This window comes from Puma concolor, chromosome D2, assembly GCF_028749965.1.
Source record: "Puma concolor isolate L17-30 chromosome D2, mPumCon1.1.hap2, whole genome shotgun sequence".
Lineage (NCBI taxonomy): Eukaryota > Metazoa > Chordata > Mammalia > Carnivora > Felidae > Puma > Puma concolor.
This window is the reverse complement of record NC_141677.1, coordinates 59,902,348-59,919,839: the sequence shown is the minus strand read 5'-3', so window position 1 is coordinate 59,919,839 and position 17,492 is coordinate 59,902,348. Positions and strand designations below refer to the sequence as shown.

At 39.6% G+C, this 17,492-nt stretch overlaps 1 protein-coding gene across 4 annotated transcripts in view; it reads left to right on the top strand.

Annotated features, from left to right (window-relative positions):
- The first annotated feature begins 2,091 nt into the window (after window positions 1–2,091).
- The window catches only part of CWF19L1 (CWF19 like cell cycle control factor 1), a 32,749-nt gene continuing 17,348 nt past the window's right edge, over window positions 2,092–17,492 (top strand). Inside the window, exons 1-6 of one of the 4 annotated variants that reach the window (XM_086680628.1) lie at window positions 2,092–2,232; window positions 4,727–4,811; window positions 5,688–5,766; window positions 6,831–6,932; window positions 9,747–9,961; window positions 12,463–12,581. In XM_086680628.1, coding sequence (XP_086536754.1) covers window positions 2,210–2,232; window positions 4,727–4,811; window positions 5,688–5,766; window positions 6,831–6,932; window positions 9,747–9,961; window positions 12,463–12,581 — 623 coding nt within the window. In that variant the 5' untranslated portion in view covers window positions 2,092–2,209. Of the gene's footprint in view, window positions 2,233–4,726; window positions 4,812–5,687; window positions 5,767–6,830; window positions 6,933–9,746; window positions 9,962–12,462; window positions 12,582–17,492 lie in introns of those variants that run through there. The other 3 variants (XM_086680629.1, XM_086680631.1, XM_086680630.1) reach the window with 3 other exon arrangements.

Genomic DNA, 17,492 nt, shown 5'->3' with positions numbered 1-17,492 from the left:
GGTGGAAATGTGTCCCTTTTCATTGATAATTTTATTTATTTGAGTCCCCTCTTTTTCTTGGCTAGTCTAGGTAAAGGTTTGTCAATTTTGTTTATCTTTTTCAAAAACCAACTCTTAGTTTCTATTGATCTTTCCTATTCTTTATTTCTTTTAATAAATTATTATTTTTCTGCCTGCTGCTTACTTTAGGCTTAGCTTATTCTTCTTTTTCTATTCTTTAATGTGTAATATTAGATGGTTTACCTGAGACCTTTCTTTTTAGTACAGACATTTATAGTTATCAACTTTCCTCTTAGATCTGCTTTTGCTTCATTCCATAAGTTTTGGTGTGTTGTGTTTCCATTTAATTTGTGTCAAGGTTTTATTTTTCCTTGTGATTTCTTCTTTGGTCTATTAGTTGTTCAGGAATGTGCTGTTTAATTTCCATGTATTTTTTAAACTTTCTAATTTTCTTCCTTATTTTTCATTTAATTTTAGTTTCATATCATTTAATTAAAAGTATTTTTTATTTTGAGAGAGCGAGATCTCATGCATGAGCAGGGGAGGGACAGATAGAGAATCCTAAGTAGGCTCCATGCTGTCAGCACAGAGCCCAATGTGGGGCTGGATCTCATTAACCTCAAGATCATGACCTGAGCTGAAATCAAGAGTTGGACAGTTAACCAACTAAGCCACCAAGGTGCCCAAGTTTCGTATTGTGATTGGAAAAGATACTTGGTATAATTTGTACTTGAATTTGTTGAGACTTGTTTTGTGGCCTAACATATTATCTGTCCTGGAGGAATGTTCCATGCTCATGAGAAGAATGTGTATTCTATAGCCAGACCTCTTAGCATGGATCAAGACCCCTATTTCTTTCATTTTTTTTCAATTTCATTTCCTATTACTCTGATACTTAACACTATATTCAGCTATCTGGAGCTAGCTTAAATCTCCATGGATGAGCTTTCTTTCCATAAACTTTATATTTCAGTGTAGATTTAGATTTGCAAGAAAGGTGTAAAGATAATATAGAATTCCACTGATGAAATTTCGTATCTCACTCTTGTTTCCTTTTCTGAAGTTATTACCTGCCCGTGTTTGGCAAAATTCTACTCTTCTTCTAGATTCAATCTTGATTTCTATTCCTGGATTGTGCTGAATTACCCCAAAAGTAGAAAAGACACATGCTCAGTGTCCCATCAAAGCAGGGCGTCAATAGTTAATGAGCCAGGGAATTTAATAAATCCCTCCAAAGGGAGGAAAACCAGAACTTTGTGGTTCTTCCTTAAACTAATTTATGTTCTAGTTAATTTTTAATTACTTGGCTGAACTTTTCGTGCCCCTGGATTGTCAGGAACTCTCTCCTTTGCTTCCATTTTCTTATATACTGTTGTCTACAAATTGGACTGAACTCCCCCAAAATGGCAATGTCAGGAAAAGCAACCAAAAATGCCTGTGGGCTATTGTAGATTTTAAAAGACTAGAGAGAACTGAATACAAGTATGAAACTTAATTGTATCCTGAATGAAAACAAGCCCCAGGTATTTAAAAAAAAATGGGGAGGGGGGGTGGAGAATGGACAACTTTAAATATTAGATGATATTATTGAATAATTAATTTTCTTAGGTGCCTTAACGGTATTTTGGTGATATAGAGGATGTCCTTCTTAGGAAATGCATGCTAAGATATTCTTGATGTCTGCAATTTACTTTCAAATGATTCAGTGAGAATAAAAGTGCTTGTGCACCTTGAAGGGGAGAGAGAGAGAGATGAAGGAAGAAAATGTGGCAACATGTTGACACTTATTGCATCAAGGTGATGGCCATTATTCTTACCAAAAAAAGCGTGTATGAACAGTCTGTCTTGCCCATTGGACTAACGTGGTTAGATTAGGTTAGGTTAGGTTAGGGCCCATTTTATGTCAGGAGCGTTCTAGCAGCTCGATAACTTCAACTGCTCCAAAATAAAGCAAACAAACAAACAAACAAACAAACAATTGTAATTCTTTTTGTCACATCCCCTTCCTTCCTTTACTGCTCGCCTTCCTTGATTCCTCTGAGACCCAGACAACTGGGAGAGACTGCTGTCCCTCGGCGCTCTCCGTAGATAAGCGAACCCTCATTGGCTGGGCGCGCCCACGTCTTAGTGCTGTGCCGCCGCGTTTTTCGAGGAGTCCGGGTTCAGGGTCCGTTTTCGGTGGTCGCCCCGACTCAGGCTGTTGACACAAATGGCTCAGAAACCGCTGCGCCTGTGAGTGACCACAGATCAGATCAGAGCCGTGCGCGCGCGCCTGTGTGTGTGTGTGTGTGTGTGTGTGTGTGTGTGCGCGCGCGCGCGCGCGCGTCTGCTCCCTGGGTCTTTCTCGTGACTGGAAGGGAGGAGGAAAAGGCGGGGGTGGGAGGGTGGTGGCGGCTGGTGAGCTCCGATCACGTCTTTGCCTGGCTGGGGCCGGTCTCCTCGCTTCCGAGAGGAGGCTGTCCTGGCGACCCAGGCTAAGAGAGGCGGAAACTGCCAGCGTTAGGTCTCCTCCATCTTAGGCCGCCCTGGCCTCTGACACATTTACACTTCACTTCTCCCCACAGCCCATTTATTAACGAAAACTCCTAGGCGTGGGGCCCATCGGTGGGTCCTGGTCAGTTACGAATAGACTAGATAGATAGGGCTCGTGCCCTGGCACACTTCTTTGCGAGGAGGCGCTGGGGTGAAGAGTGTACATCGATCCATCCATCCATTCATCCACTCAACAAATATTTATTGAACAATTACAGTATGCCAGGCACTGTGCTAGACGTTGCACAGATGGAGTTCCTGCCTTAATGGAGCCTAGAGTTTTGAGCTAATATTAATCAGAGTATCCAGATTAATGTATAATTACGGTCTATAAAAGGAAGAGAAACTTCACGGTTATGGGAGGGAGTATAATAGGGGTATTTGGCTTATTGTGAGGAATCAGGGGAGGGAGGATTGAGCGTTGGTTAATATTTTTGTCTTTATCCTAAAGTCATTGAAATGTTTAAGAACTCCTTGGCGGGATCATATTTTTGTTTTGGAAAGCGATTCTGGCCGCAGTGTAAGAACAAATCAGAGCCAAAGAAGAAGAAGACAGCGAGGATTAGCTAGAGTGGTAGCAGAAGAAAAGTGCAGGGATTCAAGGCTTATCAAGGAGATGAGATTAACAGGGTTTGGAGAAGGTTTGGCTGTGAGAAAGAGTCGGCACTGTGAGGTCCTACATTTCTGCCCTTCAGCAGGATAGAAAACACTGGAAAAGGGCCCCGGTAGTGGGGTTCTCTTAATGTTTTTGAGGAAAGAACATTAAACTGTTGGCTTTATATAGGTTGGTTAGGAAGAAGAGATGGCATTAGAGGAAATAAACGTAAGCATGCTACTTACTTTGTATCCAGTACTAGATTCATTAGATCTCTCTCTGATTCTGCCTCTTTTCTATCACAGGACTCTTGGTTGCTCTGCCTTGGAGTGTCCTGCATTCCTCTTCCTCCCTCATTTCCCACCCTACTTCACCATTCAAATTGTGTTCAGGTGTTCAGAATTCTAAATTTTTCATCTGTTTCTGTCCTTTTCGTCTTCATTGAGTATTGCCCTTTTTGGTGATATTCTTGCTTGTAATCACTTGTTCCTCCAGACCATCCTTCACTCTGTTACTAAAATGAACTTTCTGAAACGTGTCATTACCCAGCTTGAAAACGTTCAGTGATGGGGTGCCTGGATGCCTCAGTCAGTTAAGCGTCCGACTCTTAGTTTCAGCTCAGGTAATGATCTCACAGTTCGTGGGCTTGAGCCCTGCATCGGGCTCTGTGCTGACATCATGGAGCCTGCGTGGAATTCTCTCCCTCTGTCTCTGCCCCTCCCCTGCTTGCTCTCCAGCTCTCAAAATAAATATAAATAAACTAAAAAAAAAAAAATGTTAAGTGATATGGACATACTAGAAAGACGTACTGACAAAACAATAAGAACTGTATTTCAGGATGAGTTCAAAGGCATTAAAAAATGGTATGAGAAATAGAAAAACTTAAGTCAGAATTACAAAAACTCAGAAATGAGATGATAGAACAAGTTACGTCACAATTTAAGGCCAGTTCTTCTTTATAAACTTCAGCTCTTGCCACTTTCTACCTTTCTGCCCCTTAACACTTTATGCATGCCTCCTGTTGTAGCCTTTTTCATACAAATTTGTATCAGAGTATCTCCCTTTCCCTGATTGTCAACTTTGAGGTTTGAACTGAGTCTTTCTCCTCTTTGTACTCCTAACATGATCTTAGCACAGTTCTGGGCATATTGCACTTAGCATATTGCAGGTGTTCAGTATATGGTTGTTGAATGGATGATTGATAGTAACAGTGGAAAGGAAGAGCTGGAATGAATGTGAAAGATGTTTGGAAAAGGGAATTGATGAGACTTGATGACTGGATGGGGGACTTGTGACTCTTGGTGACCCAGTTGGTGATACAGCCATCCACAAAGCTTGGGAAGTGAGGAGAAGAAGCTGGTTCAGTTTTGGAGGAGGTGAAGCTAACTTTTAGATGTGATGGGTTGAAGGTTTTGGTGACCTTTAGGTGGAACTGCCCACTGGTCAGTAATAGTTCACATGCACTGAACCTCTCTGGTAACCTCTGGTAACCCAGAGACTGGGTCACATATCTGCCTGATCCAGAAAGACTAACATGTTACAAACCCAGCTGGCCCATTCAAGTTTCCTCAATTGCCGTAACATTTGTCTCGTTTGCAGCTTGGCTTGTGGAGATGTTGAAGGAAAGTTTGATGTTTTATTCAATAGAGTTCGAGCAATTCAGAAGAAAAGTGGAAACTTTGACGTAAGACATTTCCTTTTACTGAATCTAATTTTACTGTTATAGTCAAACATAGTAAAATAAAGTGTGGGCTTCTTTTTTCATTTCTCGATTGAACACATACTCTCCCTTTTTGGTTAGATTGAGTTCCTTTCGTGAGCACAGGAACTTAGTAGCTACAGAATGATAGGGAAAGGGAGACCTCTTTACCTTTTTATACTTTTTGAATTTTTTAATACTCCCCCCCTTTAATACTTTTTATACTTTTATACTTGTTACTTTCTTACTATCCACAAAACTGAAAACAGACGAGCAAAACGTCCCTAGGTGATTCTAATCACTGGGTTTGGGAATCGCAGATATATTTCCTGAGTGTATGGTGTGGATTAAGTCAGATAACATGTGCAGATGCTTCACAGACCGAAGAGCCTTATCTAAATGTTACATGGGGTTGCCAACTAGACTGCAGACCCCTAGCATACAGAAGAGTATTCTGGGTATGGCGATAATCTATTCATGGGGTTAAAGATTGAGTAAAGATAACAGGCAAGAAATGTGTTTTTTGTACCCTGTATCTTCCCAGGGTATCTAATACTTAAAAATTTGTATTTGGAGACAGACTCGTGGAAGTAGATTTCTCCATCTTTCCCTGACCCCCTCTTCCCCATCCCTAATTTGAATTTGATAGCCAGTGAGCCAAAATTTATTAATTTATAGATTCAAATTAACTTCTGCAATTGCTGCTAAAGAATTATGTGTTGAGATTCTGCAGACTGATTAAGGAAAAAAAACCTAGCGTGAGGCCATTAAGTAGGATAATTAGCTGAATTATGTTAACTATCAGTTATGTACTATTTGATAAAAAAAATCTCATATATCTGTTTAAAAAACTCATTTTAGCTGCTGTTGTGTGTAGGAAATTTCTTTGGCTCCACTCCAGATGCTGAATGGGAGGAGTATAAAACTGGCATCAAGAAAGGTATAGAAATTATTTTTATTTAACAAATGAGTTCTAACAAAGCTTCAAAGTTACACAGTTCTTGATGGGTTGTTTTTCACATGTAGTAGTTATTTAAGAATTTCCCTCTGAGCTCCACGTTGAGCTGGGAAGGATGCCTGTGCATCTAAATGTTCACATTTTGGGGGCGCCTGGGTGGCTCAGTCACTTGAGTGTCCAACTCTTAATTTTGACTCAGGTCATGATCCCAGGGTTGTGGGATTGAGCCCCATGTCAAACTACGCACTGAGCATGGAACCTACTTAAGATTCTCTCTCGGGATGCATGGGTGGCTCAGTTGGTTAAGTGACCCGCTCTTGATTTCAGCTCAGGTCATGCTCTCACAGTTCATGAGATCGAGCCCCCAAGTCAGGCTCTGGGCTTACAGTGCAGAGCCTACTTTGGATTCTCTCTCTCTCTCTTTCTGTCTCTCTCTTCTCCTCTCCTCCCCTCCCCTCCCCTCCCCTCTCCTCATGCAGGCATGCAGCATACTCTATCGAAATAAATATTTTTAAGAGAAAAGATTCTCTCTCTCTCTCTCTCTCCCTCTGCCCCTCTCTCCTGCTTGTGCATGCTCTCTCTCTCTCTCTCTCTCTCTCTGTCTCTCAAATAAAAATAAAGTTTTTTAAAATGTTCACATTTTGAGTTTGGGTGGATTTGGTTTAAAGAAATAATTCTCTTCTAAGGCAGGAATTGAAGAAATGGACCATATGTGTCCTTTCCTTTTTCTAGTTTGAGTGTTTCTTTCTTTCTTTCTTTCTTTCTTTCTTTCTTTCTTTCTTTCTTTCTTTCTTTCTTTCTTTCTTTCTTTTATGAAGCTCTTTAGGGATTTGTGTTTTCCTTATTCTACATTAACCATTCTCTTTAAGATGTCACTTCCTCAACCTAGTGACACTAATAGGCCACAGGTTGGGTAGGATATGTTCCACAGATAGGATTGCAGACTCCTTACTTTTGCTGTGATTATTTTTTCTGTGGGGAAATACTTCTCAAATTCCAAATCAGATCTGGTAACTATATGGTGTCATGTCTGTTTCTCTCACTAGCTCCTATTCAGACATATGTGCTGGGTGCTAATAACCAGGAAACAGTAAAATATTTCCAAGATGCTGATGGGTGTGAATTAGCTGAAAACATTACTTATCTGGGTAAGTTCATATTTTTTGTGTTTGTAATGAATATAATAAAGTGTCCCCAGGAATTAGTCTCCCGGGAAATTTGTGGCTGAATTCTTCTGTCATTACTGCTGAGAAAATGGGGTTCTTTCCCCAAATCTGTGTCTATACCCTTAAGACTCTGACATTTTTTTCTTTGTAGTCTCTCCCACCTCCTCCCAATCTCCTTGTACTCCCACAACCCAGTATATCCTCGTGTGGCCAACTAGAGGAATAAACTACTTGACTGTGGTATAAGGACTACTTAGGGTATAAATTATGTTGAAAAAAATTCCATGTATGTTGTCTCACCATGTAACATTGCTAGATACATACAACTTGTTTATTAGGATCCTCACTAGCTATAGCGCTGTGTCTCATTAAACTTTTGGTGCTGATTTTAAGTTTTCGGTGCTGATCCTCACATTTTTCACTCCTTTTGTCCTTTCTCTGGTTCTTGGTCCACTTTTTAATTTTGGGTTAAAGTCGTTCCCTTTTGACCCTCCTGAATCTCTTTTAGTGATTCTTTTAATGCCTGGCCATTTAAAAAAGCACTGTCAGATTTTGTTTTTGCTTTCCCCTCACCTGCTGTCAGTCTATGACTTCTTGGATCATTCAACTTATTTTTTCCTAAAATGACTCCACTGCTCTTCACAGTTCTTTTTTCTTGGTCTCTTACTTCTCTGGAAAGCTTCTACATTTCCTTTGCTGTAAGTGTCCTCCCCATCCTTCCCCACCATAGTCCATCTTGACCTTTATTCTCTACGTCTGGCTGTGGCCCTCATGTAAACAATCTTATCTCATCTTGCTTCAATCATATGGGGCTCCTTTAGGCAAAAACTTGAGGGATGGATTTTTTGTTGTTGTTTTTAACCACTGTTGCAAGGTACACATTTTGAAATCCTTTTGTTGTAGGTGTTAGCATAGGCCTGAACTTGTGGCAGCTCTCACAGTAGTTATTAGATTTGGATTAAGACCCCTGCTGTAGGTATTTATGGCAGCCATTTAACACATGAATTTAGTGCCAGGAGTGGAAAGAGCATGGAGGTACTGGGTTATTTCTGTGAAAGAGATTTTTTGAGGTCCAGTAGGAGGAGCAAACAATGAACTTGATAGTGAACATGTGATAGTGAGCTTGAAGTGTTGGCAGTACATCCAACATGTCATTGGAAGTGATCTTTCTAGAGTATATCAACAAGGTCAGTGTGGAAAAATAGGTTTTGGGGAGTTGGTCCCTTAAAGATGGAAAACAAAGCTGAGAAGGATCAAATTGTTTCAGGGGAAATAAAATGAGAAGGAAAGCACCACGCTGTGGTGGGGGTATATATCTTCATCTAGGCAGCAGGCAGGATCGCTGAAAGCGATTAGAGCAGTGTTTGGGGAGGTAAAGATATTGTCAAGTTCATAGACTCTAAGTGAAGAGAGACTGATTTGGGAGGAGAGACCATTGACAGTTACAGGGTGATTCATGACCTTTCCGAGAATGGTGGGAGATGGAAACCAGAGTACAGTGGGTTCAGGAACTAAGAGGTAAAGCACTTAGCATGGTCTGCTCTTTTGAGAAATTGGAAACAGAAGAGAAAGGAGTTTTCAGTTAGTGTGTGAGTTCTTTTATTAGTTTTTTATTAGTGTGTGTGTTCCTTTATCAGTTAGTATGTATGTTAATTGGCATGTTCCTTTAGTAATTAGTATGTCTGTTAGTATGTTTAATACTTTATTCTTTTCTGAGTGGAAAGAGCCAGCTGAGAAGAGGAGACTGAGTAGGTGAAAGGAAGGTGAAAATTGACAGAGCAAGGTCTTGAAGGCAGCAGGAAGAAACAGGATCAAGGGCCCAAGCCAGGAATAAATTTAAAAAAGGGTAGAGTCTCAAGTTTTTCCCAGTTGCTCTTTCCAGATGTTTTCCATCCATTGGAAGCCGCTGCCTGCATGAAGAGTATGTGTATTCTAGACTGAACTTTCCTCAGAACTGCAGTTCCTTTTTCTTATTATGTCTCTCTGGGTCCAAGTGTCTGGGTTTCTTTCTTTTTCTTTTTTTCTTTTTTTTCTTTTAAAGTTTATTTATTTATTTTGAGAGAGAGACAGTTTGAGTGGGGGAGGAGCAGAGAGAGAGAATCCCAAATAGGCTCTGCACTGTTGGTGCAGAGCCCCATGCAGGGTTCGAACTCATGAACTAGGAGGTCATGATCTGAGCTGAAATCAAGAGTCAGGTACTTAACTGACTGAGCCATCCGGGTGCCCCTCTTTTTTTTTTTTTTTTTTTTGTTTTGTTTGTTTATTTATTTTGAGAGAGATAGTGAGAATGAGGGGTGGGGCAGAGAGAGAGGGAGAGAGAGAATCCCGAGAAGGCTCTGCACTGTCAGTGCAGAGCCCGATGCGAGGCTCGATCCCACGAACTGTGAGATAATGACCTGAGCCGAAATCAGGAGTCGGACGCTTAACTGACTGAGCCACCCAGGCACCCCTGGGTTTCTTTTAATCCATGTAGAATCTCTTCCAGAAGACAGGAAGGCTTTTTCTTAATCACTGCTTCCCAACTTTTTTCATTTGTAAGGCATCTGGGGTAAACAGACTAGCCCATGGGCTCCAGTGGCCTCCACATAAGGGCTGCTGTCCCTGAACAGGAACACAGTTGTAGCCATCCACCACTGAGACCCTGCAGCCAGAAGAGGGACTCTAGAAGAGTCTGTGCTTATTTAGACATGCAGAATGGCAGGGAGGTAGGCAAGTCATGGCGGGGAGAGAGATTCATCACCATAATAACATTTCTGCAGTTTTGACTAAAACTTGTCCATTTTTCTTTGAACCCAGGTCGTAAAGGTATCTTCACTGGAAGCTCGGGGCTGCAGATTGTGTACCTCAGTGGGACAGAGTCCGTAGATGAGCCAGTCCCAGGTTACAGTTTTAGTCCCAAGGATGTGTCTTTCCTGAGGACAATGCTGTGTTCAACATCCCAGTTTAAGGGTGTTGATATCTTGCTCACATCCCCATGGCCCAAGTATGTGGGGAACTTTGGGAATTCTTCTGTGAGTAGTGCTTGTTCAGTTGGAATTTCTGTAAGCAAATTGCACTGGCTTATTTTGGGCTCTTTTTGCTCTTTATATTGAACATTTCAGCTCTTAGGACCTTTCAGTAGAAATTTTTTATAAATTGTTTCAGGATACTTAAAAGTATATCAATTAACCAAAGCAAAAACTTTAAAACAGATTGATCTTATGAAAGCACCATTCACAGATGAGATTGCTAAAATTCTAATTATAAGTGAGTTATTCTTTAAATTATATTCTCTGCATCAAGTGCCTTCTTTCAAGCTTCCTCTTAATGTGTTTTGAGGGATTACTAATTTTTAGTTAAAAGATTTACAGCTAGTGGCAGCTCTTTAGTTGTATCCCCCCTCTCCTCCCCACATTCCATTGCACATTGTAGTATTTTGGCTTTTAAAATATTTTTTTATTTCCTAGTTTAAATTTTTCCTAGTTTAAATTTTTTTAACTAGTTTAAATTTAACTAGTTTAATTTAACTAGTTTTTTCCTAGTTTAAATTTTTTTTTTTTTTCAAATTTTTTTCAACCTTTTTTATTTATTTTTGGGACAGAGAGAGACAGAGCATGAACGGGGGAGGGGCAGAGAGAGAGGGAGACACAGAATCGGAAACAGGCTCCAGGCTCCGAGCCATCAGCCCAGAGCCCGACGCGGGGCTCGAACTCACGGACCGCGAGATCGTGACCTGGCTGAAGTCGGACGCTTAACCGACTGCGCCACCCAGGCGCCCCTTCCTAGTTTAAATTTTATTTATTTTTGAGAGAGAGAGAGAGAGAGAGAGAAAGGGGTGGGGGGAGGGGCAGAGAGAGATGGAGAGAGAGAGTCCCAAGTAGGTTCCATCCTTCACACCAAACCTAACATAGGGTTCAAAGCCACAACCGGGAGATCATGACTTAAGCCAAAATCAAGAGTTGGACACTCAACTGACTTAGCCATTCAGGCACACTTCAAAATATTTTTTTTCATGGAATCATTATGAGATCAAAGATAGTTGATCTAAAGATGGGAAAAGAAATGTTGAAAATTTGTTATTTCTCTAATGTGAAAGCTTTAATGTTGGGATGCATTGGAGCTCACCATTGCATTTGATCTTAATATTTTAATAAACAGTCTAAAAGAGGATGTGTATCAGATTGGGGAGTGACCACCATCACATTGGTGGAAATAAGCCTAAGGAAGATCTTGAAAGGTTGTATATGAGGGCAGAAAGCATCAGCTGAGTTTCAGTGAAGGGAAACCTAAGAATGCATTTAGAGACAAGTGTCAATTAGTAGATGCAGAGTTACCGGTAATGATCCAGAAAAAGGTCTTGTAGACCACTCTCTGCCAACTTCACGATGTGTCTGGACCAAAATAGCCAACAAGATACCAGGCCTTGTCAGGGGTGGGGTGTTGAAAGGAAAAGGGACAGTGCTGTCTTCCCCTGCCATCAATCCATGGCTGTTTCCATCTAGAATTCAAGGGGCAGTGCTGGTTGCAGTGAGAAGGTACGGCAAAGCTAGGGAAGATAGGAGGAGGACTAAGTTGCCGGTGGAAGGGAGGAAGACACGTATGATACTCTGTGAGGCAGGATGAGAAAAATGAGGCCCCTTCATTTTGGGGGTGCCAACAAAAGGATTTGATTAAAGTTTATAAAAGACTACATATCATCTTTATAGGGGAGAAAACAATACAGTTTATCAGTCTCTGAGATACTACAACTAACCTCGAGGCTGATTCCCTGCACTTCAGCAGAAACTTGAAGGAAGTGAGCATAAGTAAAAGGAATTTCTTGCTTTACTTAGTAGAAAACTAATTTTGGTAATTTCTTTATTTGCAGCTAATACCTTCTCAAGTTCATAAGTAATATGAATGAGACATCACATAATTTGTTGTTAATGAAAGCTAGGGATGTTTGGGGAATAAAGTTGATATTTTTGATGAACTTTATGTTACAAACTTTGACCAGGGTGTGGTTGTGCCTTCCACAAACCACACCTTTCTTGACTGAAGCAAAATAAAGGATTGCATGCTTATGTCATGAGGTCATTGAATATTCCATTCCAGATGTTCTGTGGATCCTAAGGACCCTGGAAGCTAGCTTTTAATTTTTATTTTTTTGCATTGACTCTGAATGTCTGCATTGTCAGAACTATGGATGTGTAACAACGCAGATTATAGAAGCATAGTCTGTGGGCTCCAGAGAGAGAGCTTGCTTTCCAAAAAGATTAGAATAAACCCTGTTTTGGGTATTAGTATGGAGGGCTCACCTTACCTTTTAACCCCTGCTTCCTGCAGTTGTCCTCTCTGCACTTAACAATAGCCTGCTTCCTCTTCCGTGTTTGAGGTTTCTCTGATTGCCACAAGTTGTGGATATTACTCTCCAAATCCTACTGCCTACATTTGTATCGACATAAAAATTTCAAAGACATTTAAATTGTCCTATTTCTTTGCATTTCTTGATAACTCCTAGGTCTGTTATGATGAGTGAGTTTCTTTTTCCTAGGGAGAAGTGGATACCAAAAAATGTGGCTCTGCTTTGATCTCCGGTCTTGCCACAGACTTGAAACCAAGATACCATTTTGCTGCTTTGGAAAAGACCTATTATGAGAGACTTCCCTATCGGTGAGTAGCATTTCATTATTTTGGCTTTTTGAAGAATTTGCCTTGGATCTTCTGTGGGAACTTCTCTTGTTCGTTTTAGCCATGTAACATCTTCGTTCCTTTTGCTTACTCAGGCACCGAAGTGAGTGGCTCTCAAATTACTCAGCTTTTCTGAGTTTGTTTCCTAATTAGAAATACAAGGGATTGGACTGTATACAGCCCCTTAACAGTTTGAGCGTCTGAAGTAATAATACTGTTATCATAGTATTAATCATCACTGCTTTATGTAGCACAGCGCATTAGGTCAAACCGGTACTCCTTGTACGGTCTTGAAAACTCATTTCTCAGCATAAGCATGTCAGCAGTATTTCAGTTTAAGAATCAAGAATTTGTATCAATTTGTTTTTTGCTTTTTCATAGTTTGAGTTTGGAGGTGGGTTTTTTTTTTTTTTTTTTAATGTTTATTTTGAGAGAGAGAAGAGTGTGTGTGAGAGAGGGGGAGGGGCAGAGAGAGAGGGAGAAAGAGAGAATCCCAAGCAGGCTTCGTACTGTCAGTGCAGAGCCCAATGCAAGACTCAGTCTCACCAACTGTGAAATCATGATCTGAGCTGAAGCCAGAAGTGTGATGCTTAACCCAACTGAGCCAGGGGCCCCGGGAAGTGGAGTTTTTAAAGCATGTCTTACAGAGACCATAAACCAGTGTTTTCTAACGGATAGAATTAAGTTAGCTCTGGATTATCTTCACTGGTAAAGAGCATGGATAATTTCTAAAATAATTTATAAAAACTTTTTTCCTGGGACGACTGGGTGGCTCAGTTGGTTAGGCGTCTGACTCTTGATTTCAGCTCCGGTCATGATCTTGAGGTTTGTGGGATCAAGCCCCACATTGGGCTCCTCACTGACAGCTCAGAGCCTGCTTGGGATTCTCTCCCTCTCTCTCTGCCTCTCCCCCCCACACACACATGTGCACATTCTCTCTCTGTCATAAAGAAAAAAATAACCTATCCTTTCCCTATAATCTCAAAGCCTAAGATATAATCATAAATAATACAGCCTTTTCTGTTTTATCGCCATATAGAAAAGCCTATTGTTTTCTGAAATCATGCACTAAAAACAGAGGTTATCAAGCCTCTCAAAACCTATCCAACTGTTTTTTTTTAACCTATCCAACTTTTAAGGATCTGAATACACATTTCCCCGCAAAACATACCAGTGGCCAATAGGCACATGAAAGATGCTCTTGACATTATCGATTAGGGTAATCCAAATCCAGACCACAGTGAGATACCACTTAACATCCCCTAAGATGGCTACAAGCAAAAAGGCAAGTAATAAGTGTTAGCGAGGATGTGGAAGCATCTGAACCCTGATGCGTTGCTGGTGTCATTGCTGGTGCAGGCGCTTTGCCAAACTGTTGGCAGTTCTTCAAAAGATTTAAATATAGAGTTACTGTCTGACCCAGGAATTCCACTCTTGTTCGAAGTGAAATAAAAACACTAGCCCATGCAATAATTTGTACACAAATGATCATAACAGCTTTATTCATAATAGTCAGAAAGTGGAAACAACCCAAATATCCATCATGTGATGAATGAGTAAAGAAAAAGTGATACATCCATACTTTGGAATATTATTCAAGAAAAAGGAATGGAATACTGATAGGCTACATGGGTGAACCTTGAAAACACTATGCTAAATCAAAGAAGCCACACACACAGAAGACTGCATATTATATGATTCCACTTATTATAAAATGTCCAGAGTAGGCAAATACATAGAGATAGAAAGTAGAGTAGTGTTTGCCAGGGGCTGGTTGGAGGGAAATGGGAGTGACTGCTAATAGGTACAGGGTTTCTTTTACTGGTGATAAAAGTGTTCTAAAATTAGATTGTGGTGATGGTTGCACAGCTCTGTGAATATGCTAAAAACTATTGAATTATATACTTTAGATGGCTGAATTATATAGTATTTGAATTAGATCTTAATAAAGCTGTTAAAAAAAAAAAAAAAGACAAGCCTGTACAAGTTTTCAACCAGAGCAATAACAAAACCCCATAACCAGCACGATACAAATACTAACATAGGTAAATTTCCACTAACATTTGCACCTGATATTACAGTCAGTCCATGCTTTGCATTCCTGTGTTGTGGGTGTTATTGTGAGTGTTTTGCTTCCCTTGAGGAACAGTTTATCATCATTAAAAACACCATTCAGAGGTAGCAACCTTCATTAGTCATTATTATTTTAAAATAAATGAGGGAAGCATCTTCACAGCTTTTTATGGGTACTTGCAGTTTCCCTGTAGTATTAGTTTTCTATTGCTGTTGTAAAAATTGTCACACACTTTGTAGCTTAAAACAATATAGTTTATCATCTTACAGTTCCGTAGGTCAGACGTTTGACCCAGGTTTCACTGGGCTAAACTCAAAGTGTTGGCCAGGTTATGTTCATTTCTGGAGGCTCTACAGGAGAATGGTTTTTTCCCTTCTTAAGCTTGTAGAGATCATCTGTGTTCCATGGCTCATGGCCCCCTTACTCCATCTTAAAGCCAGTAACTGTGGTTGAATGTTGTCACTCTTAACCTTCTGTAGTCACTCTCCCTCTGACTTTTCCTCTTCCCTCATCTACTCTTTGTAAAAAATCCTAGCGTAATTAACATACAGTGTTATGTTAGTTTCAGTGTACAATATGATTCAGCATTTCTATACATTATTCAGTGCTTATTGCAATAAGTGTACTCTTAATCCCCTTCACCTGTTTTACCCATCTCCCCACCTAGTTCTTTGTAACTATCAGTTCTCTGTATTTAAGAGTCTGGTTTTTTGTCTCTCTTTTTTTTTCTTTGTTCATTTGTTTTGTTTCCTAAATTGCAACATGGGTGAAATCATTTGGTATTGTCTTCTCTGGCTTATTTCAATTAGCATAATACACTCTAGCTCCATCCATGTTGTTGCAAATGGCAAGATTTCATTTTTTTAATGGTTGAGTGATATTCCATTGTATATATATACCACATCTTCTTTATTCATTAATTAATCAATGGACACTGGGTTGCTTCCATATTTTGGCTATTGTCAATAATGCTACAATAAACGAAGAAGTGCATATATCTTTTTGAATTAGTATTTTTGTATTCTTTGGGTAAATATCCATTAGGGGAATTACTAGATCATGTAATAAATCGACTTCACATTTTTTGAGGAACTGTTATACTGTTTTCCACAGTGGCTGCACCAGCTTGCATTCCCACCAGCATTGCATGAGGATTCCTTTTCTCTACGTCCTTGCCAATGCTTTTTTCTTGTGTTTTTGATTTTAGCCATTCTGACAGGTATAAGGTACTCGTATGAAGGTACAGGTATAAAGAACTCGTTGTGGTTTTGATTTGCCTTTCCCTGATGATGATGATGTTGAGCATCTTTACATGTGTCTGTTGGCCATCTGTACGTCTTCTTTGGAGAAATGTCTGTTCATACGGAGAAATGTCTGTTTTAAATTGGATTGTGTTTTTGGTGTTGAGTTGTGTAACCTTTTTATATATTTTATCAGATAAGTCATTTGCAAATATCTTCTCCCATTTAGTAGGTTGTCTTTTTGTTTTGTTGATTGTTTCCTTTGCTGTGCAGAAGCTTTGTATTTTGATGTAGTCCCAATAGTTTGTTTGCTTTTGTTTCCTTTGCCTTAGGAGACATACCTAGAAAAATGTTGCTATAGCCAGTGTCGGAGAAATGACTGCCTATGTTCTCTTCTATGATTTGTATCGTTTCAGGTCTCATGTTTATGTCTGTAATCCATTGTGAGTTTATTTTTGTGTATGGTGTAAGAACATGGTCCAGCTTCATTCTTTTTGCATATGGCTGTCCACTTTTCCCAATACCGTTTGTCAAAAATTAATTGATTGAATATATAATCGTGGGTTTGTTTCTGGGCTCCCTATTCTGTTCTGTTGATCTGTGTGTCTGTTTTTGTGCCAGTACCATCCTGTTTTGATTAATACAGTTTTGTAGTATATTTTGAAATCTGGGATTGTGATACCTCCATTTTTCTTCTTTTTTTTGAAGAATGCTTTGGCTGTTCGGGGTCAGTTGTGGTTCCATACCAATTTTAGGATTTTTATTCTAGTTCTGTGAAAAATGCTGTTGGTATTTGATTGGGATTACATTAAATCTGTAGATTGCTTTTGGTAGTAGGGACATTTTAATAGTATTTGTCCTCCGAATCCATGAGCATGGAATATCTTTCCATTTGTTTGTGTTGTCTTCAATTTCTTTGATCAGTGTTTTATAGTTTTCAGAGTACCGGTCTTTCACCTCCTTGGTTAACTTTATTCTTAGGTATTTTATAATTGGTGCAGTTATAAATGGGATTTTTTTCTTAATTTTTCTTTCTTAATTTCTACTTCATTATTAGTGTATAGAAATGCAACAGATTTCTGTATATTGATGTAATATCCTGTGACTTTACTGAATTCATTTATCAGTTCTAGTAGTTTTTTCGTGGAGTCTTTAGGGTTTTCTATATATAGTATCATGTCATCTGCCATAGTGAAAGTTTTACTTCTTCCTTTCCTATTTGGATGCCTTTTATTTCTTTTTTGTAGTCTGATTGCTGTGGCTAGCACTTCCAGTTCTATGTTGAGTAAAGTGGCGAGAGTGGACATCCCTCTCATGTTCCTGACCTTAGGGTAAAAGCTGTCAGTTTTCCCCATTGAGTATGATGCTTGCTGTGGGTTTTTGATGTATGACTTTTATTATGTTGAGGTATGTTTCCTCTAACGCTACTTTATTGAGGGTTTTTTTCTTTTATCATGAATGGATGTTGTACTTTGTCAAATGCTTTTTCTGCATCCATTGAAGTGATCCAGTGGTTTTTGTCTTTTCTCTTGTTGATACGATGTATCACACTGATTGATTTGCAAATTTTGAACCATC